This window comes from Sinohyriopsis cumingii, chromosome 5 (genome assembly GCF_028554795.1).
Source record: "Sinohyriopsis cumingii isolate HCF-2022 chromosome 5, ASM2855479v2, whole genome shotgun sequence".
NCBI lineage: Eukaryota > Metazoa > Mollusca > Bivalvia > Unionida > Unionidae > Sinohyriopsis > Sinohyriopsis cumingii.
In genome coordinates, this window is record NC_142965.1 from 56,403,382 (window position 1) to 56,427,557 (window position 24,176).

At 34.9% G+C, this 24,176-nt stretch overlaps 1 protein-coding gene across 1 annotated transcript in view; it reads left to right on the forward strand.

Moving 5' to 3' along the window:
* LOC149799222 (uncharacterized) overlaps positions 1–24,176 on the forward strand; it is a 266,176-nt gene that overhangs the window by 223,353 nt on the left and 18,647 nt on the right. The window contains exons 48-59 of the mRNA XM_089958164.1: positions 186–250; positions 1,546–1,617; positions 4,005–4,174; positions 4,833–4,958; positions 7,797–7,942; positions 9,373–9,503; positions 9,866–10,001; positions 11,371–11,439; positions 14,523–14,629; positions 14,876–14,957; positions 15,654–15,821; positions 21,587–21,673. Of these exons, the coding sequence (XP_089814290.1) occupies positions 186–250; positions 1,546–1,617; positions 4,005–4,174; positions 4,833–4,958; positions 7,797–7,942; positions 9,373–9,503; positions 9,866–10,001; positions 11,371–11,439; positions 14,523–14,629; positions 14,876–14,957; positions 15,654–15,821; positions 21,587–21,673 (1,359 nt within the window). The remainder of the gene's footprint in view (positions 1–185; positions 251–1,545; positions 1,618–4,004; positions 4,175–4,832; positions 4,959–7,796; positions 7,943–9,372; positions 9,504–9,865; positions 10,002–11,370; positions 11,440–14,522; positions 14,630–14,875; positions 14,958–15,653; positions 15,822–21,586; positions 21,674–24,176) is intronic.

Here is a 24,176-nt window from a genome sequence, read left to right on the forward strand (position 1 = left end):
TTGTATAGATTTTTTAAATATACAAATGGAAATAAAGAATTTCGATTTGCATATATTTAAGATAACTATCAAACACAGCTGCCTTTCATACAGTTATGTGTCGTAACTGTTTGGTGGGGAAAATAAGAAATTGATGTTTAGCAATCATCTTGCTTCTTTAACAGTGACGTCCTTTTACATTTTAGGGATGGGGATTGTACGCCGAGTATTTGGGTGAAGAAATGGGAATCTACTTGGATGAGTATGAAATGTAAATAAATTATTTTCCTCCATTTTTGATAAAGCGTTACTATTTGTTATTGGTTTTGTATCATTTACAATATTTGGCTCTAATTAGGCATATGTGTGTGTGTGTGTGTATGTGTTTAAATACATGAATATTCACTTGTATCGTCAAATTTGCATAGTGTGTACATTTGTACCATCTCAGGAGATAGCTGCAAATAGCAAATTTGCACGGTGGAAAAATTTCGTCATATGGATACATATCAGAACAAACACCTGTGGGTATATTTTAGTTATTCGTTTGAAAATAACCAATAATTCTATAACAACTCATTTTTGGCATTTATGCTTATTTAAGGTGGTCAGCAATCTTCACAGTGACAAGGTTCAAGGTTATTATTAACCTGGAGAAGGGAGGAGTAACTTGAATTGGGTATTGGTGGTTACATCGTGTGACAGCGTGACATGAAAATCATATAGACTTACCCTAGGCACAGCGTATTAGATCTGAAGTTATGAATTGATCATTATGAAATGTGTTCTGACACATCTACCTTTCAAGCTATAAGACAGAGTTGCGCCAATTATATTCTCGCGTGGCAAATTTCGGTAAGGCGGGAGTTATTATTTTCCGTGCAAAATATACATAATTTGCGTGCACAAAATTAAATCACGCGGGAGATATAAAAGAAATCACGCTGAAATTTGCATATATTTACAAACATCGTATTCTTCGTTCCGCACAGCATCACGAATGATATCCGGGTCTGTTTCTCATTGAATTTTCATGCAGGTAAAATTGCCCAATTCGTTTTGTACATGAATGATTCAAACATAATTAATATTGACATACAGCGTGACACTATTGATTCGATACATGCTGAAAAAAGACTGGTCTGTGCAAATGTTAACCGCCATGTTCGTCCGTGTTATGTAAGGGTCCATAGTTGATAATGCTAAGGGAGGCAACTTCCTTTTGGCCGAATATGAAATCAGATCACTTCTAAATAATACAAATACACACCTCATCGGGTGAAGAGGCGTGGAAGATTTTGATGCAAACAAACTACCGTTTTAGCATGTATTTAATCAGCTGTGTTACACTGTATGTCGATTCGAAGAGTGTTGAAATGCTTAGTGCGCTAGACGAATTAGTTACATATAGTGCCATTTAACGGCGCTAATCTGAAAATTGACTGAGTTGTAGACGCGGTTATCATTCGCGATGCTGTGATAAACGAACTGTCGATGAGCCATCGTATAAAGGAAATACAAATATTTATATATTAAAATAATATTCGTCTTACCGATTTTTTCCAGGATGGGTCGATATAGCACGGAAATATTTCGAGCATGCCGTCTTGTTGTAGATACTGGTCTTCATTATTTCAAGTAAGTGTAAAAACACACTGTTCATTTTTTTAAAGCCATTCAAGAGGAACACATTATCCATACGATTTTTATAATTGTTTAACTGTGTTTCATTCGGTCAGCGGTTGGTGTAAAGTTTTCTCACTGGACTGCCTTGCCAAAAATTCAATCATTGTATTTGTTAATTAGAATTTACTCTATGTTGCAGCGGTATATATAAACAACCTAATATCGGTCAGCGATTTGCCCCTTTGATCTTTACAATAACATTACACAACTGTCTAAGTAGTAGCTTAGTCTTTCCAATACTGAAAAGCAGCCTCACACACATAATATAAATGGGAAACAAATACCTCAAAGGAAACCAAATATTTGAACTGATTTTCTCCACCGTATATTCTAGTTAACCGTGGAAACTAGTTTTTCAACAAAGAAGATCACGTGTGTCAGAAACTTGTTCAAACTATTTTAAATATTAGTTAAATATCATTTTTATTCTGCTCTATAATATACCAACTGCGTTATGTACATATTTCTGTCAGATTATAAGCGTATAATATAATCTCTGATGCAGCAGTGTACATAATTACTATAGATAATGTCTGTCAGGGTTTAGCTCCCTTTGATCTTTGCAATGACATGATTCATTTTATAATGAAGCGTTGTATCAGACAGTACAAGAAGGTATTCAAAGCTAAATTACCATGGAAACAGTTGGATGCGTTGTTCTTAAAAGCAGTAAAGTGTTGTGTACTTTCTGCCGATTCACATCCTCGAAGAGTGATTTGACTATATTCTTTGCAAATAAATTTTGTTCAAGTGAAATACAATATGTTCTAAGTCGGGAATGAAGAATCTGAAATTTCCTCCTACCCCAAATAAATGTGTTTTGGGAACAGGAATGTCGCGATTTTTTAATGTGCTTTTGAAGCTGATAAAGATGCAATTTAACGGGTCTCAGTAGACAATGTATTCCATCTCTCATGGCAGAAAGTAGAAACAAGTTGCAATAAAGACATGTTCAAGCTTGTACTGATTAGAAATTGCTGGAGCCTTGGATGAGTAATATGCATGGCTTAAAACAGATGTCATTTAATACAAAAGTTCAAGTTTGCGTTTTTGCCGTCTAGATTAAGTGTTTTACCTTCTTTTTTGGCGGTATAGCAAGCACTTCGATAGACACTAATTGTGTTAAGCCAGTCACGATTCAGACTGCTTAACATTGTTGTATTTGTTCGAGTTCTCTTTTCTATTTTAATCTGCTGTTTTCCCAGATCACATTACCTTGTTCCAAAATAGGTTGCATAAAAGAAGTAACCATAATTTTGAAAGATTTCGTGTCAAGTTGGAATTTGAGTCTGGTCATTATACTACTGACATCGTCTCTTCCCTTATATATTAGAATTGCTCTACGAGTAGTCATTGTAATATCATCAATTAACACAGTTCTTAGAGTAGTATTAGGTATTTTAAGAAATCAAAAATTTCATTACACACACACACACACACTATGAGAAAAAAAATATTTGCTCTGAATTTCCACGCTGTTAAAGTTTACTTAGCTTGAGTATGTAACTTACAACAAAAAGGTTTACGTTCTTCAAACGCTTGTGCAACAAATTATGTCTAAAATAATTTTCGCAGTAATATTTACCAATAACTTTTAAATATCAATTTTATTTTAATCGATAACCTACCAGTTGCGTTACATACTTTGACTGCCGGATTATACGCGACACAATTACTGCCAATAATTAATAGGATGCATATGGACTGAGTTGCTGTCTCAAACAGTTGTATGTGAGTACTCAACACTATGGAGACATTGGTAAGAGCAGATAACCCTCAACTAGAAGTATTATGATTCTGAGGTTCACAAGGAAACTTTATTAATATCGGTAGTTCATTGCAGTTAATGAGTACTAAACTGCTTAGTGCAAATTTAATGAAATATTGTATTATATGTCCAGTTTTATTTAGGTACATGAATTCATATCATATTTATTTCACATATATATAATAACATACTAGCATGTCAAACATAATGGCACTACGATACATAAGGCAAATACATAATGGTCGCGATACCCATATGCGCAGAAATATAATTAACTTTATAATATTTGGGTGTCATGGAATTAAATGTGTTTTTCGTCATGTTATAAACATAATAGTACATGTATGTTCACTTCAAAATGAAGTTTTTTTATTTTAAAGACATTCAGTAAGTGACATTAGGATTCTTAAGTAGGTCACAACTTGAAGAAGTCACAACTTGCAGAAAATTGAAATTATTGGACTCATTTCATATATTTTATTGGAAATGAGCAAACGTTTAACGTTAATATATAATCTTTCTAAAATAGACATGGACCTAAGGGATAATGATTTGAAAATGTTCCTTACAGCTGGACCAGAGAGAGAGCCTTGGACTACATGCTTAATTACACAGCGTTTTCAAAGAAAAATCTTGAAGTAGAAATAGATCGTTATATCACCTGGCCTGGTCAGGCATGTGCCTATAAAATCGGAGAGATGAAGATACTCGAACTTCGCGCTAGAGCTGAAAGAGAACTGAGTATGTTGATTCTCTCTCTCTCTCTCTCTCTCTCTCTCTCTCTCTCTCTCTCTCTCTCTCTCCATAGATCACTCGATCGAATACGCCAACAAACTCTTTATTTAGTAGCTGCGAAGCAAAACAGTTTATCGGTTTGGTTTCAAGAGAAAACTAGAGGTCAATATGTTACATTATTCATGTAATTACTGACTGTTCATGCAAGTTATTGCATTAGGTTGATGCTAAGTTTAAGAACGAAGGCAATGATATAAATTTTCAGATGGAATATTTAAGGAAATATCACTGACGTTACGTCTATGAACCGAATCAATGGTGCTTAGATTGTACATGGAATATTTAAGGTGATAATTCTATCGATATGTCTATGAATGAGGGCATTAATGTGGAGATTGCACATGTAATATTTAAAGAAATAGCAAAAGTATTATGTATTGTAAATGTGCCTTTTTTCCAACACGTTTTCACTGCATCTCTGTTTCATTAATTAATTGTAGCTATGTACAAACTGACCATAATGCGATAGATCTAAATTCATTTCTTTAATACATAGACTAAAAAACAATTGTGACAAATGTTCTTAACATGTAATCGGATATTGCAAGATCGCAATTATTTCATTATTGCCAATCATTTGCTTGACATGTTAATTTATTTCCAGAGTACCGATTTGATATTCGGGATTTCCACACGATTCTTCTCACTAATGGAGCCATGCCACTGGCCGTTATGGAAACAGCAGTAAACAACTGGATTGAAGAAGTCAAGACTGAATATGCCAAGAAAGGTACACATATTTTCCCGTCATGCGCTAAAACCAACAATCGTTGTAATTGAAGCAATGCACTGATTTATCAACAGTACGGAAGAATCACTATGATATAATCCCAAAATGTCTTTAAATTAATTCACATTAATCCCTTGACAGCAATAAAGTAAAGGAGTCTTTAAATGAATTCACATTAATTCCATGACAGCTTTTATTCCCATTAATCTGAATATTTCGAGTACTGTAATCCCGGCGAATGATTAAATTAAATAAATGAATCAATCCTCTCAATATAACGGAATAACTTCCTAGGCTGGTTGTACTACTAAGAATGATTAATTTTACGCAATAATTTTCGTTTTGGCGTAGTTACTAAAGCATAAAGACGGTTCAATAACTCATTTACAGTGCACACCGAACCTTTAAAAAGAAATTTTCCAATATGTCCCGACATGGAGCTAAACTATCTTATTCCAATCTTTTACTCCTTGGCAGAGATTTTTATGTCTAGACTTACAACAAATGGTGGAAATTAATTATAGAAAGAAACTTACACAGGCAAAAAAAAATTCATTAATTCCGGTTCGTTTTCCAGGTCTTGTATTGCTGCTCTAGATGGCACTGTAAATTTTGTTCCAGATGTGTACTTTTTAAAAATATGATCAAATGATTACAGCATTGCATACATGAATGCAAAATGATTAATAAATGGGTGACTGAAGTAAGGAACGATATGATGCAGTGAACGATCAAATAATGGATCTATAGATTAATGACAGAAATGATGACAAAAGAATGAACTGATGAATTAACCAGCAAATAAACAAATCGGTAAATATATCCCGCCCCGAAAGGAGAAAACACCATTCCCAGGAAATAAGCAAATATATTATGTGCAGCGAAAAATAACCTTCAAACACCTCTTTGGCTAATTTCACATGCTTATAAAATTGTGAAATGCACTTTCATTCTAATTTTCTCATCAATTTCATCAGAAATGTCAAATTTTACCCCTATCCCTGATTTATTTCTTCTATACACGTAACAATTAATGAACGATGCAGTTTCAGGGTGTTTGGTTAATTTATTGACAAGTTGAATGTTCATCCTGGTCTCATCCTCCACCAGTCTAATTCACTTAGTTTTACTGGAAATACTTCTGCTTCCTGATGATTGGAAGTTTACATTGTCACTTGGGTTACTTTAGCTAATCATAAATTAAGTCAGCTTTGCCAATTTTAGAAATCATGTGACCTGCATCAGTTCACATGATGCTTACTTCGTCAATAGTACAACTCAGCCATGAAACTTATACATGGATCTACTCACTATCTGCAATAATGACATCTTCTAATAGTGCAAACTTATAACCAATATGGAAAATTAGTATTAAAAATATTAAAATATTAGGAACTAAATAACGGTTACTAATGATAATCATTGATGATAATACAAGAGAAGTATACATTTTTCATTAAAAGGAAACGAGTGGTATATCATTTATACAACCAGTGGTATATCATTGATACAGCGTACATACTATACATATATTTTATTTATATCACATACAAATGCATATATTTGCCCCTTGAACGGAGTTAAGATTTACTACAAGCAGATGTGTATTGACCGAGTGAATGAACTCCTCACATCCCCGAGTGCGTCCGCTACAAGATGTAGTGCTATGCCTTTTGTGGCTATTCATAATCACCTTTGCATATTGATAAGTTGATTGTTTTCTTTTTGTCTGAGTTTTTATTTTTCTTCACATTGATTAAATCAGTTTAATGCACACTTATGATTTAAACATGAAAGATGGTTTTAATGATGAAACATTTGGCTAACTACCCCATTCACATGAACGATAAGCCATTCAGGTACCGGCCCATGGAAATTAATGTAGAATACAAACTAAGCAAAATTACGAACCAACAAGAGGTATTTAAAATATTTTAATATATTTATAGTTGATATAAATCATTCTGCTTTATTAACAGTACCACCGACCATAAAACGCTCTCTCTCTCTCTTCTCTCTCTCTCTCTCTCTCTCTCTCTCTCTCTCTCTCTCTCTCACACACACACACACACACACACACACACACACACACATCCTTTGGTGTGTTTGACCTAACTTTTACCATCATTTCATAATTCATGAGACATCGTCGGATGCCACAAACACAAATCCTCTACGTTCGTCATTTCATAAATTTTATCCCGTATCTTGCTATGATTGTCGATCGATAGATCGACTGATCGATCTGGGGGGGGGGGGGAGAGAGCGTCCTTTGCACATTTTCATGTTTAATTAATAATAATCGAATTTTAGCACAATATACTAGGTTTAAGAAACATCAACAACAACAAGAACAATATATAAAATTACAACACAGCATGTGTACCACCTAAACGTGAAATTTACCGTATAATATCGACATATTTTGCAACTTTGTATCATTGATAAACACTGCAGATACATCCCAAGGAAAGTGCACACTTATCGTTACGACGAACCATATTCTTGTAGGTTGCTTGGTGTAAGTTCTATTTCAAGGGTTTAATCTAGCCCAAATTATTTTACTCTCTCAATCTATATGTCTGCGTAGTTTGTCAGTTATGCATGAGAGGGGACCGGGAAACAGAAAGCAGAAAAGATTGCGATGAAATTGTGTGCCGTATTAAATTCATAAAGAAAACGGGGATTATTTTCATGCGTCACTAATGATTAATGTGTGAAAATTCATCACTGATCTAGAATCAACTGCACACGGTCGCGAGAATGTTTATATATATATATATATACCTATGTTCTGTGCATTATCATCAATATATATTTGAATACGGTGCATTTTAGGCGCAAACAGACAGCTAGACGAGCTTGCCAGTGATTTCTACAACTGGAGATTAGAAAATGAACCAGAATGGTCGACAACCCTGGGTATTTACAAATATAATGATAAACTGGAGTCCAACAACTACACGGTTTTCGAGAGTCGTAAGGTAAACTATATTAGCAGCAACGTGTTTTATTTTTTTTCCTCCGGAATAAAGTCTCTGATATACTTTTAGATATAGACTGGTTGTATCTCTTTTAAGTTAAAATTTAATACGTAACGTTACTAATAATATAAAAGTCAGTAATCATGGCATAAGGACATTTTGTATTTTTACTGTTTTTTGTATTTTTACTGTTTTTGTTCTAACGCTTCTTATTTAGGGCACATATAAGGAATAAGATTAAGACTGAGTGTGATAAGATTAATGTTACGTAATTGCTTTGACGATCTTACGTTAACTGAGCGAAAACGGTCTAATCAATTCATTATTAAGTAAGCGTTGTGTCCTTTCTCACAACATGAACGAAATATGGCGTTAGCAATTATTGGAGGGTTAAACGTCATTATGGTGGAATAACAACAGCTAAAAGTTAAAGGGATGTATTCAAAGTCTCAGACATTGACGAACTGCAAGTAAATTGTTTCCACCGTCTTTTGGGTTGAGTTATAATGTTTCAGTCTTAATACGTATGTTGTAGCTGAATCATTTAGTGAGGTGCAATTCGTGATGTAATTATTGAGATGTGTTTGCAAAACAATGTAATTTCCTATATTTCCATCGGTAATGACATTAGGAACCACTCCGGTGGCCTAGTGGTTAGAGCGTCCGCCTCGGATGCCGGAGGTCGTGGGTTCGAGTCATAACATAGACTTATAAAAATGGTACTAACAGCTGTCTCGCTTGGCGCTCAGAATTAAGAGGTTAGTGTTCGGACTGGTCGGCCTGGTGGCAGGATAATGTGACTGGGTGGGACATCATGCTACATGTCTGCGGCATGATGCCTCAATGCTAGACATCACTATAAACTGCCACACTGCACTTACTGAAAAGTTGTTAAAGCTACGTTAAAAATCCAAATCACACACAGACCGATTTAGGATAATCGAAAGACAAGTGATGAATAAAGACACTTGATGTGTATTATTTGCCTTAAAGCAAGTTTTCAGTACACACAAAACACCTTTACTATTCATTTTCTTTCTCACCCAACTCCTTTAAATCAATGAATGCAAAGTACAAAATGAGAGTACGAAGATGAAATGATTGGTTTTATAAATGAGTTGAATATGCATTTACTAGCCCTTGTAAATCGCACAGTATCGTATGTTGTATGATAAATTTTAGCCCTTGTAAATCACACAGTATCGTATGTTGTATGGTAAATTTTATTGTTGTTTATGTTTTTGTTTTCTAAACCGCATCTATTAGGTATAAAATATGGACATTTGATCAATTAATGTTGGCAACTTTCCTTTTAATACGAACAGAAACAGTGTACATTTTTCATGTTAATTACAAAACTTATCTCAAGGGATTTTGGATTAATTTGTGTTTGAATACCAACATCATTTTCATTTTTACGTCAATTACAGAACATGTCTCAAAGATTTTTGGAACAGTTGATGTCAATCAAGAGATCAGATCTAGACAAAACACATATGGTCAGCTATGACATTCTGAAAAACATCCTTACAACATATATAGATGGATATCAGTGGTGGAAGTAAGTTATTTCATATTTTGTCAAAAAAAAAATACATCCATTTAAATTGACGAACACACACACACACAATAAGTGTAACAAATTATGAGTGTTATTTTTAATGAAGAACTAATATAGTCGTAAGGAAGTGTTGGAGAATATTGTATATATTTCTCATAACGCTGATATTTAATTTGCAAGAGGGCAGCAGTAAAGTAAACATCGTTAATCTAGAGCACACGTTTCGTTAGATTCAAAATACAGATTAAAAAAAATTCAAAATGAACAGAGGATCCTTTGATCGTTAATATACTACAAGTGTCACAAATACAATCACACTAAGCTTGAACAAATCATATTTACACATTTCCATATCTTTTAAGGTACCAGCCATTGAGTCCATTCATATTTCTTGAGGGATTTGTAACCGATCCACAATCATTTGTAGATGTGACACCTTTTGACACCTATGGCGACTTTCTGAATTTCATTATTCGGATTGAGAAAATGCCGCAGCAGGTACGATTCTGTTATACTAACCTTTGTTTGATAGAACGAAGCAAATTTTCTATCAATACGCATTCGGATGTACCGTTTGCGTCGAAGCTAAGACACAGTTCTAGAACTGATTTAATACGGAAGCCACTAAGACAAATGCAGTCATATTACGTTTGCTTTTCAGTAACAATAATAATGTTTAAAATATGGTATTATTATATACAAGTTTAATTTCTGAAACTTTTTTCAAATCATCACGTGGGATTGAGTCTCGGGTTCGGCCAAGTGTGGGTAGGTGTGAAAGCTTGCAAGTAGTTTCTTTTGGGTCGGTGGTTCTATCTGGGGTTTAACAGGGTACTTCCTCCACAATTTATACTGGCCGCCATGTATAGATCATCTTGTGCTGAAAAATGGCGTTAAACCTTTCAACAACAACAATAAAGCATCACGACAGAAGTTTTTAATACTTTTATTTTGTCACCTTGAGGAAATTATACCTATAGACACAAAGCTCATAATTTGAGATCCCTGTTATGTTTTGTTATATCTATCTTTATTTTTCAAAGTCTACACTTTTCAAAATTTATTTTCAGTATGTTTTATATGTTTTGTTATATAAATCTCTTTTTCGAAGATCACACTATCAATGTTTATTTTCGGTATGTTTTTGATGTTTTGCAATATATATATATATATATTTATTTTTCAAAGATAACACTTTCAATAATATTTTCAGTATGGTTTTCTCTTTTGTAATATATGTCTTTTTTCAAAGATCACACGTTCAATATTTATTTTCAGTATGTTTTTTATGTTTTGTAATATACATGTTTATTTCAAAGGATCACACTTTTCAATTGTATTTTCGGTATGTTTTTTTTGTTTTGTAATAAACATCGTTTTTATCAAAGATCACACGTTTCAATATTTATTTTCCGTATGTTTTTATGTTTTGTAATGTATATCTTTTTATCGAAGATCACATATTTCGATATTTATTTTCAGAATGTATTTTATGTTTTGTAATATCAATTTTTATTTTTCAAAGGTCACACTTTTCATCACCTTTTCATTACGTTTTCTTTGTTTTGCAATATGTATCTTTATTTTGCAAAGATCAAACTTTTCAGTATTTATTTTTATTTTTCAAAGATCATACGTTACAATTGTTATTTTCAGTATGTTTTTTTATCTTTTGTAATAAATCCCTTTATTTTTCAAAGATCATACGTTTCAATTGTTATTTTCATTATATTTTTGATATCTTTTGTAATAAATCCCTTTACTTTTCAAAGATCACACGTTTCAATATTTATTTTCAGTATGTTTTTTGTTTTATAATATATATCTTTATCTTTCAAAGACCACACATTTCAATATTTATTTTCAGTACGATGAAATGATTGAAGATGCAAGACTGGCTATTAAATATAACCATACTCTAAATAATGTCTCTTTGGTATGTATTTGATATAGTCCTTTTATAACTGCATTTTTCTCACACGAGCGTGGCCCATTGTGTGCATTATAATTGCATATTTCTGACATTAGTGTCGACCATTGTGTACATTATACATGCATATTTCTCCCACGAGAGTTGATAATTGTGTACATTGTACATGCATATTTGTCCCACGAGAGTTGATAATTGTGTACATTATACATGCATATTTCTCCCACGAGAATTGATAATTGTGTACATTATACATGCATATTTCTCCCACGAGAGTTGATAATTGTGTACATTATACATGCATATTTCTCCCACGAGTGTTGATAATTGTGTACCTTATACATGCATATTTCTCCCACGAGAGTTGATAATTGTGTACATTATACATGCATATTTCTCCCACGAGAGTTGATAATTGTGTACATTATAACTGCACGTTTCCCAAACGAGTGTGGTCCATCATCTACATTATAAATTCCTATTTCACACACGAATGGGGTCTAATGTATGCATTATAACTGTACATTTTTCAAACGACTATTGTCAATTGTGTGCAATATAATAGCAGACTTCTCATTCGAGTCTCGTCCATTATGTACATTATAAATGCATATTTCCCACAAGAGTGTGGTGTATTGTATTCAGTATGATTTCATATTTCTCAACGAGCTTGGTCCATTGTGTAAATTGAAACTTGCTTTTAGGCTGGAATGAATAACTTATTTTCAAAGAGAATTTAATGTCGAGTGGTGATATCGCAAGGCTAAGCATCAGTTTGAGTAGTTACGTTGCTGCATACTACTATATCGTGTATGACTAGCTTCGTACCATATATACCCTTAATTACTAGTTGTATAAATTTTGTTAATCCCCTGATGATCATTCTGATTTATACGTGTCAAAGACACTGCTTACTTTTCGACTGGAAATTAAGAATCGTATGTAATATTTACATGTCTCCAAATTCTAATGTCACTTTTTCTGTTTATAATGTTTTAAAAGTATCTAAGACAGTTGATGACTAAAATATTCACAAAGTTATTTGTGTGTTGGACAAAAGCTCTCGACAGGAACTGAGTTTCTATATGACATAGCTTATATTGCATGTTGTAATAATCAAAGTTATGTATGTATTTATGTAGGTAGGTAGGTAGGTAGGTGTGTGCGTGCGTGAGTGTGTGTGAACCTTCACTTTTTGCTTTTCGTGTAAAAATGCATTTTTTTTGTCCTGAGGACTCAGCACATTGATATGTTTTAAATATATACTATCATGGTGGTATTGACTTTATACCATAGCATATTCGTATCTTGCTGTAGTTAAACCAATAATATTCAGACACTGTTACATTATCTAGTCAAAACATTTTATTTCAAAACGTTGGTATTTATTATCCGTCTTCCGAAATCTATCACGTGACTGATTTTGACACTCTGCAGTGAGAAATAATCGCGGGATTTGTGAAATCAGTATCATCGTCGCAACAAGGGAACGCTATTCGTACCAAGTGATAACACAAAATTGTGTCTTAGGTCAAAATATGTGTCCTAAAGTAGCAACAGTTTTAGGGGATAAAACTAACTTTTCAATGGAAAGTATAAGATTAAATCAGCTTTAAATGGCACAAGTCCCTCTTCCCCATTTTGATGCAGGTAGCTATCTTGGTTATTTCTCCTAATCTGCTGATAATCAAAGCGCTGTTGGGGTCAAAACATTCAATATGCATATATGAACCAGTCAATAGACTATAATATGATATTACAGTTGTAGTTGTACTAATTACGACACTATGATCTGAAACTGAGGTATAGTAAGAGCAAAACCAACAAGTTTGATGTAATTCAGCAAATAATTTATTTCCCAAAATTACAAAGGGATAATTTTAAAGGACCTTGCAGTATTGTCAATTAAATCCCGATTAATCCTAACGTTCTGTCACAAGTCCAAATATGTACAATGTTCCGAATGAGTTACAGTACTGAATATGTTGATTTGCCAGTAGTCATGGATGAGCTGATGTATCAATCGTCTTGGTGTATCAAAATGATATAATCCGTAATATCCTTGAGTGAATTCACAATAATCCCAATATAGTGATTTATCAAAATTGTCAATGACCACTTCGTATTTCCAAAGAATAATGTTTAAATATATGATTCCTCCCAAATTATATCTGATCACAACTGACAACGGTTCTAGAGACTGCACTTAAAGTAGGAATGACTAATTGTTAACTTGATCTTCTTTTAAGGACAGAATATTACCTGACATATAACACAACAAAATGCCCTGTACTTAGGTCATTTCCAATGGAAATGTCCATCAAACTCGTAAGAATGGTCAAGTCTATTTACTTAAAGTTTAGCAAACAGCCTGACAGAAAAATCAGGTAAACCATACAATTTCCGAAAGAAAAATTAGTCTTGAACTCAAAATCAAGCGAACATGTTGTTTATAAATGATCAAGGTGTTTGATCTATAATCAAGGACACAAATTACTATGTAATAAGTTGTTTACGAACGACCTCAACAAATCATGGAATAAAGTTAAGCACACACACACACACAATATATATATATATATATATATATATATATATATATATATATATATATATATATATATATATATATATATATATATGACTTTAGAATTGACTTGTTTACATTATGGTATGTCTTCTTTTATAAAGATATACTCGAGGCATTAACGTCAGATCCCGATTTCACCTCGTTCTGAATATGTCTTTGACCCAGTAATGTATCCCGATCCATGGTTCAGAGATAAAAGGTGGGGAAGAAGTCTCTTAGGATCTAAAATCTGGAATATTATTATAACTGTTTGGAAAAAAATTATTTTCTTGTGCATAGAGCATTTCAATATGGACTATGGATCGTAATTCGAAGAGTAGCCCCTCTCTTAAAAACAACAACAAATAAACAAAAATTGTCACTAATGATGCTATTTAAAAGTACGACACCGTTTGTTGTAATGGTCGTAAATTAGAATGGTGTACATTTATTCTTTAATTGTGTCTAATTAGATTTGATATTTAAATTTAAAGTAAGTTACACTATTTATAAATTTCAGAATCGCATTCCACAACAAATAGATGAACTCACGTCCAAGGAATCCTCATTTCCCGTAATCAAACCGTTTTTGGAGGACAAAGCAGCAATTATACTGGGCAGCACTTTGTATGAATTGCTTATTATATTTAATTTACTTTAAACATCAAACATATTACCTTAAATGTCACATAGGTTCATCTTTTCATATTACGACTCATGATTTATATATAATTTTAACTATTTTACTACTATCACAGAAAAAAATATTAAATGAATACAATGTTTTAGTGAGTCTTTCTTTTGTCATTCTTTTTACATAAATGATTACACAGAATGAATTTCAGTTTTAATGAACGTCGAAATTTATTACAGGAATAATATGACAGAGCGTATGAGGCATGCAATTAAGAACTTGATTCAGAAATTGAAAGACGTCAAGTCGTTCATTGAGAAGGTGAGTATGGATGTGACGTAAATGTGTCTGATTTTTAACGCAGCGTTATCCATATTAATCATAGTCAACATCACACTAAAACGTATTTGTGTCAATTAAGCTGGAATCGACATCCTGACCTCCGAATTTTAACCATCCTTTTGAAGAGATCTCTATACTCTGTTTTATAATCTGTACGCTTAATTAGCAGCTTAGGATTTGATAGAGTCTCTGTACCGGATAGCGCATTTCTTAAAATCATAATTTCTATTCAGATAGCATCCATTATTACCAATAGCCTTTTGTTTAAATATAATTATTCATTTCCTTTATTATTCAATATCCAAGTATTTTAACTTCACAACAGTCAGCTGTGGACTTTAACAGACCAATAACAGACCGATTATAGCTTACTTGAGCCTTTATATATTGGCTTATAAAAACGAGAGTTATGTGTATAAAGTTCTGGTCATAGAAACAAAATTCAGATGGGTAAAAATATCATTATTTTGGCCGTTTGACCTTTCAAAATACAGATGAATTCAATATATCTTACTTTGACTTATTGTTACTGAGAAGAACTACCGGTCATTTGATCCAAACTGACGTACTTGTGATACTTTATTTAATCGAAAGCACTAGTACTAATGCGACCTTAAGTAAGCTCAGTGACAACCAGTTAAGTCCGATTTTTAAAAGTTTCCATTACCATTTTAGGAATATATGCTCCATACACGGAAGACCTGGGGAATACTTGGATGGGAGAACGGGAAGCAAAATTACATAGATACACTAAGGTGGCATACTTCGCTTACTAATACACCAGAAGAAGTCCACCAGAAAGGTTTGGATGAAGTTAAACGCATATACGATGAAATGTTAAAGGTAGGTAGCAATATTATGTGCATATTTATTCATGTAAACATTATTTTGTCTCCAATATATTTTAAATCGACGATATTTACTAGATAAATATCGATAAAAAATGAAAGAAGACCCTATTATAAGCTTTCTCAACTATCTTTCGACACCACCGTAAAAATGAGGCTGTTAATTTAGGAGATGTGAATTAATTGAAACGTTTATGATACGTTTATGTTAGTCGATATGTTTTGGACATGCATAATCTTGAAGTAGTAACGCATGATTCTTCTTAAATTCATTACTATAAATTATACGAGCTAAGTATTACACGAATATTATATGAACAGTTGCCAATATTGACCTATCAATACAATTGATTCTTGTGCACGGTTTTGATAATCAGCAATTCATCTCATGGTACCGTTACATTTGTCTTCTTGACGTATGTTATCCAATCATATTACTTTAGGAGAACTACTACTACCATTCAAATCCAGCCCTTCCAGATAACACTTATAAATAAAAAAGCTACAAGTTATCTGCCACCTGCATGGCGATCGGGCAGAATGATATCCCGTTTGTTATAGGGATTGGCTTCAAATCCCGTGAACATCTCAGTTACTGCTTCCGTCAGGCGGTCTACTCATGTCAACAGCAACCTCGCCTCGCATAAATCCTCTTCAAAGTTTTTTGGAAGTCCTACCCTTACAAGTTTGATGAGTCTTTATTTCAAAAGTGAAGTACACCCCTTCTCTGTTTCCATATTTTCTTTCTTCCTATGACGATAACGTTCAGCCTTTAGAAACAATCACTTGGCTGTCACTTAATATTGTTACATACTTGTACGGTTTTCATATCCGACTTCACAATAGTTATAGTTTTAAAGAGATATGAAAGCATGTCTGTACTGGCTATAAAAAACTCTTAACATGTGTATAATTTCCGTTACCACGGGATCCATACCGGTAAGTGTTTTCTATACCGATGCAATAGTAGTCAAGTTTAACTGAATTCAACTGTCCAGACTGTCCTTGAGATTATATATGTTATAATGGCACTGATCCAATATAGAAAACGTATTTATCTTACAGTATAGCTTCCGCATGCGGTCGGATATATACGGATAGTTTCTATACATGTTTTACTCAGTAGCGCCAAATTCATGCATGATACTATTTGCGATGCTTGAATGATTTTTATATGTACATGCAATCAACAATTGTCTTTCCTACAGGTAAGCTTTCTAAAGAATTGATTATTTACCTTATAGTCCGTCGTACATGTACGTACTATAAACGAAACTCCAGTGATTCTACCCGTACCACTGGCTAGACCAGTCTGACAAACACTTACATATGTAGTTCTCTTGTTGTCATACCTTGAATACATGTCAGACGTGCATGTTATGGTCAGATGCAAATAAAAGCTTGGATGACGAAAGTATCTGCTTGCACGCAAGGCAACGAGCAGTATCTTGTCAGGGCAGTGAGAAAGAGAGCAACAACAAGAATCAGTTTGTTCGCATATCTGAGTTATGGATCCGATACGTGGATGAATATCCCGTTACCACGTCCCAACCGCAACTACTGAACAACGTCATACCAGCTAAATGGCCATGTTCTTTCCCAAAACCGACATTGCTATAAAAATCTGATCTCAATATACTACTCCCAAATCGATCATACGGTATCATCCACAAGAAAACGATCTTGTTCATTTCCACGACTCGCATATGACACCCAATTTAGTGCCATAATACCCAGGGAAACAGTTTTACAAGGATCATCTAACCCGCGAAGTACCTCAAAACACTTCATGCTAACGATGTCCATCTTGGGGCCTACGATTTCAAGAGATGTCTCTTTACTTGCCTAAGGGACTCTGCCACAAAAGATACTCTACTTATCACATGTTAGAAGTAACGGGATCTCATTTTGTCAGTGCTGCAAGTGCAGTGGGCTACCATTATCGACATTCGTCTCTAACTTCTTCAAAGGTCGACCAGGAGATGTTGGCTTCGCTACCTGAATCTACAAACGATGATACTGGCATTCAAGGTTCCTCGTGGTTTTAGATCCTACTTGGATGAGTGAACTCCGCCTTGCATGCTGGAACTGAACTTTCTCTACTAATATCACTGGATTTCTGATCTCAATCCTCTACATCACCTTCCTGGTCGACAGTTCTGACATCAGGTGAAATAATGTACGAAAGATTCCATTTACAATTGCTTCTACAATTGGAATCTTTATTGGTCACTATCACAGGACTCATACTTATTGCCGATTCCTATTGACCTCGCCACTTTTGTGTTCGATTATATATGTATTGCTTAATTGCGAGGGAAAGAGCTAACCGATAGCCAAAAGTGTCCTCTACCACAAGAGATACACGGACCGGTTACATGGGTCAAACATCCATTATTCCGTCCCAACATAATGAATCGGTCTACATTTCATCACATACCTATTGTCGTTTCGACTGGACTGTGCCATATATGTGAAATCATAGCGTTCACAACCGCAACAGATAAGTCACGCTATCAATTCATTTCGCGCAAGACTTTAGTCCACGGAAATAAAGAAGGCGTTATTCACATTACGGTGCATTTTATGACCGAGTCACAACATACTAGAGCCATAATAACAGCTATCAACTAACAACAGGTGGGAAAAGATGCAATGCTCCGTATACTCATCTAATAGACCTTTTACCGTCTAAGATATGCTCGCAACCTTCATCATCTATTCTCTCCTTTATCATCAGATTGACGGAATTAACAACATGTCACCATTCCTCTCAGCCTCAGCTGTAGCCCCCTATCCTATCTTTATTACACACCCCGGTAGGAAGAAGGCTCCATTCTTTTTCATGGCAGCTTGCGAAGATTTACTATGCATGCTGTCATGGGGACCCAACAAGTTTCATGCGGACTCCGTTTCACTTTCAACGCCCATACTAAGTTCTTCCTTAACAACGCAGCACGCATCAGTTTGTCATCTACCTAAGAACAATCAGTCAATTGTTTTGCAATTGGGTTTGCGATGAAGTGCAACAACGGGTCTTAACACTGTCTATTCTGGAGACATAACAATCTCCTTGTCAACAAGGACACCTCCCACCTCTTACCCTTCCAGGATTTGGTCGACAATGCCTAGAATTAATGTTCATGTATAAGGAATAGATACCCTATGAACAAGATTTGAAATCACGCAATAGTAAGCTTCAAGCCTATTTAGAAAAATCCATCAGCTCTAGAATTCTCTAGATGAATGAGTTTTGCTCAATAAGGTAGCGCACGTCTTAGCCCTTGGTCGCTTTATTGGATTCCCTATCACAATGATTACATAGTCCTAGGGGAGACCGAACCTGTGACCATTGGTTCAGCTCTCACAATTTACAACAATACGGGTTGTATCTGGAAGGCGGGGAAACCACTTTTTATTTACGTCGGCGGTACCTCTGCAAGCAAAATCTCCAACAATCACGAGTGATATGGATGCGAACATAGAGGGCTGGGGGAGAAAGTTTCTTACTATTTCGGACTTCCATAGAAGCGTAGTCCCATCAAAATAATTGTTATATGTTAGTCATTGGCGGCTGAAGAACGGATACAGGAACGGATATCTCCTTCTGTCTGTTGACTTCAACGTGGTGACTCATCTCAAACAAGAAAGCGGAACAAGCACTCAGACTTTTGTATTCTTGTTTTGGGATTTTCTAAAGTGGTGTCCTCATTAACAATACGCCCTTAAATTCGACATGCAATAAGCTGTGTCGTATATTAGCATGTTCATGGTTCTGCAAATAGGAAATATTTTAAACGGATTGGTCTCTTCATCCCTCATTCTTCACTCAGTAGTCACTGGCTGAGATTGACCTATGATGGACCTATCGGTGACAAGGTGAAATGCCAAAACCTCAGCCTATGTCTAACCAATCCCGGACACAAAAGGCCCGAATAGTCAATGCTCTTTCTATGGATTGGAATGGTAGAATTTATACATTTCTTCAACACCTCTGCAGGAACAAGCATATCCGAGTGTCTCCTCATCCTCATTACTACTCTTAGATGTGAAATATCGGAGCTACCTCATCAATCTCAATAAAATTGCCAGAACTGAGATATTCCCTCATCAGACTTACGAAACAACAATGGCGGGTGTTTCACCCCAATGTTTCATGACCTGCACATCTGAATCTTTTTAATTACACCCTTAAGAACCAACTGTTCTCACAATAAGTGGTAGATTGAAATGGCCATCCACCTTAGAGGCGTAAGGAGGCAGTGGAATATGATCTCAGCGGAGCGCACAAGATCACAATGTGCCAATGTCGGCATCTATTTCTCAATAATTAATGTCCTATGTTTCTTCTATTAGAAAAAGTTAGCACCAATCACAACTAAATCTACCGTTCCACAAGCACTGGCATACTGTGCCATCATGGAAGAGAGGGTATCAGACAAACCAAATATCTGTCTGATTTTGCATTGTTTTGGATTCCACCTGGCCAATGACATTGTCCCCTTGTCAAGTGGAAGTTATCATGAGTATTAACCTGGCAGAGAAAGACACCATTTGAACTTCTCTCAATAGCTTACTTAGATCAATATCTTATAAGTCCTGCTTAATCACTACTTTTGGTAGTCAGCAGGCACAATCAGCGATACATTTCTTATTGGTGGACTCCTCTACTTGCAGTTTCGTCACGATGGATCAACGTCGTCTATGGAGATCCATACTTTTTTTTACCAAGTACGGGCTTCTTTCATGAGGAATTATATATTAGTAATAATTTTAATCTATTCTGGATACTTCATCTCAAGGTCATTGACATGTCCTAGTGCGAACTCTTAATGGTATTTCAGGAATATCGAATCTATGCATCGAAGGAGATAACGCCTTATTATATTGTCGACGAGGGGAAGGATGATATATCAACATAGGCATTTTCATCTTGAATAAGGGGGATATCTGTCCTGCCTATCGGATTAAACCCATACCAGTGATTTTGCTTTTGCTTAGCATATTGGCTCACGAAGTGACGGCTGTCTGCATAATTATTGCATAGGAACAAAACTGTTCTCTATTTTTATCCGTAGGATGGAAATCTGAATACACTTTGTCAGTTCTTATCAGAGATCTCTGCTCCTGAAAGGTCCAAGTCGATGTTGAAGAACCTTTACCAGTGGCACAAAGGTTACACTTCCAGATCGTTCGACGCGGTTTCACGACTTCAGCTGGATATGCGGGAGGGAATTATTTTCCATTTCGATGCCTCTCCCCGACAGTCCCATAATCTCTAGACGTTGTCTCACATACCTTCTAGTATGGCCTCCCCAGGATAAGGGGATGCTTCTCTCTCCACCTCTAACGTATTCTCCTACGGTATTATGATTGGGTAACATATTTAAAAAAGAAACCTTTTTTTCTTGTAACATATGTTTCTTCGAGAATACGTAATCAATCATGATACACATACACACTCCCATTCTCACCACAGTTACATCCATAGAGAGCGTGCCTTACGCTCCGATAGTCACTGAGATGTTTACGGGATTTGGCGCCAATCTCTATACCGAGGGGACATCAATCTGCCCAACCGTCACCTAATGGGCAGATAACGTTTAGAATGTTTTGGCTAAAAGTGTTATCTGGGAGGGCTGGATTTGTGAGGTAGCTGTAGTTGTCTTAAGGTATTGGGGTGGATAAGTATTCTTGAAAAACATATTTTAGTAGAAAAAGTCACAAACAGACTGTGCATGCTTTACTGTATTATTCAAGGTTATGAGAAAACTAGGATTCCAGGGAAGTGTGCGGGAATTCTTCAACTTATTGAAGAGCAACTCTAGTTTCCTGATCAGAAACCCGGTAGGTAACACACAGAAAGCATTAATGCAAAATTATTAGCTTATTTACACAAAAATAACTTCACCAATCAATATATATATATATATATATATATATATATATATATATATATATATATATATATATATATATATATATATATATATATATATATATATATGCATACATACAACAAAAGGGTATCTACCTAACGAATCAAGCACCTCCGTCTGCGTGGCTTAATATTCAGTTTTTTTTTCTTCCTATTTCTTAAACTTGCAAATACCAAATAACTTTTTCTGTAATCACCCAAGGGTAACACATTGGGAAACTACAACTTCACACTCGCAATGCTTTGCTTTTGTTTGACATTGTTTTTATGCTTCAATGCATCTAACTAATTGTCGTGTACTTTGAGCAGTCTTTGATAGGTTCCCCAATAAAACAGTTCTTTAATAGCCGATTCTTTAATTAATGCATGATAAAATCTATAATAGGCTATTACCGAGACTTTGTTGGTACCCATCAGTTACCAAAGTATCTTGTGCTAAAAGCTTCTCAATAAGCTAGTCTCTGAAAGGTTCGCAGGCTAACTCTTACCCTGCTTACCGTGACGACATATCAGGTGCAGAGAGTTCGCTTCTTACAGGACAATACATCTGTTCTAAAACCCAAAAGTCGCTCAGAACCTCAGCGCCCATACTAAGCGGCACAAGATAACTCTCCGCCATCAGACCATGCCAGCTGACACTGCATCATCACGTCTATGTCATGACTAATATTTAAATGCTTCAGTGACAGAAAACTGTTCACTGTCATGTAAGCATTCACGACTTAAAATATCACTTTTTACTCATATGGCTAACTCCAAAAGCAGAATGTTATATATCAAACTTATAGCAACTTCCAGGCAGATTCTTATGCCATAAGCACTCACTGCAAATATTCCATTCTGCCATTAAACATCCATGGCGTTATATAGAGCCGCTTCTCTTAAAGCACACAAACCAATTATAATTTGCATCAGTCTTGGTCAAGCAAGCACAAGGCTTCTAACCAATGTGTCTTGAAGTTAATACTGCACTGATTAATCCCAGACAATTTATCACCCCCACCCCCCCAAAACGAAACAAAAACAAACAAACAAAAGAGGCATCTCCCCTCACATACAAATGTTAGAATCAAATACAGTTATTACAGAATGTACATCACCTTTGAACAACGTAACGTTTGGTGGTATTTGTGTGGCTTTGCCTATTTTTAATCAATTTGTCAACTCAGCCATACAACTTCCACGGGGAAATAGCAATTGCCCATCTTTATGCTTAGTGGCAACGTGAGGGGAAATGTGTGTGTGTGTGTGTGTGTGTGTGTGTGTGTGAATCTCTCAGGAGGTTTGTCTTGTATCAATCAAATACACTACATTACCTAGTAATGACCCAAGACTGGGAAGGAAGTCATAATATAAATTTAATCATGGTAAAACTCACCCCTGAGACATGAAATTTCAGTAACGTATTTTTCTTGCTGAAAATGCAATTCAACTGACCTCATGTATGATGCAGATAAAAGAAAGTACCTCACTAACCACAATTTAAAAAAGAAGAACTGCAGTCTGTTATTAAAAGCATGTTTTATTCCACTCCCAAATTATATCCTACTGGGAACAGCAATGATTCTTAAAGAACAATATCTGCTCAAATTTAAATGTAAATTACAACAAAGAAACAAGTCTTCTTTTTTGCATTAAATATTCCAAAGCGCGTGAGAATTTTAAATTAAGGTTTTAACTTCCTGGAGGATGCGTTTTCCGACCAGGTGCCATGTCAAAAGGTCTGACAGTTTTTGGTTTTTGAAAAACAATAACCCAAAAAATTTCACAACACTATCACAAAAATCACAGCTGCCAATATAAAATCTTTATTGTTACACGCAAAGAGGTATCCGTATCAAGCGAATCAAACAAATGCATCAGTGTAGCTTGACAGCCTATGTTTCCCCTATTTCCAAGGACAAGAAAAGATCGGTTGCCAACTGAAATGTCCTAAAACATATGTTACGATAGTAAGTTACTCTAATCATTTAATTACCATACATAGCAAAATACTAATATCACACTTGCAAGGTTTTGTTCTTGTTTCACATTCGTATAATTTGCATTACTTATTGATAAATCTTTTCAAGCTTACTATTTGTTCTTCACGCCATGCAATACAAGACACTGCTCAGATATATGATACAACGAATTATGTCTGTCTTAAATTACTAATCACATATAACTAAACTATAAAGGTAATTGCTTACGTTAATATATTAGGAATGTCCATTTTACAAAACTAATCCATACAATCCAAAAATCTCGTGAATTCTGTATATTATGACGTGTGCTGAATAACTTGGTTAATTGTTCGGGTTCATACGTTTTTCCCCATCACCGACTCCTCATACTCAACAAATGATCACTATAATCCTACATTAGCTATATACGGACAGGTAAATACAAACAGGACATACCCTAGGTTTA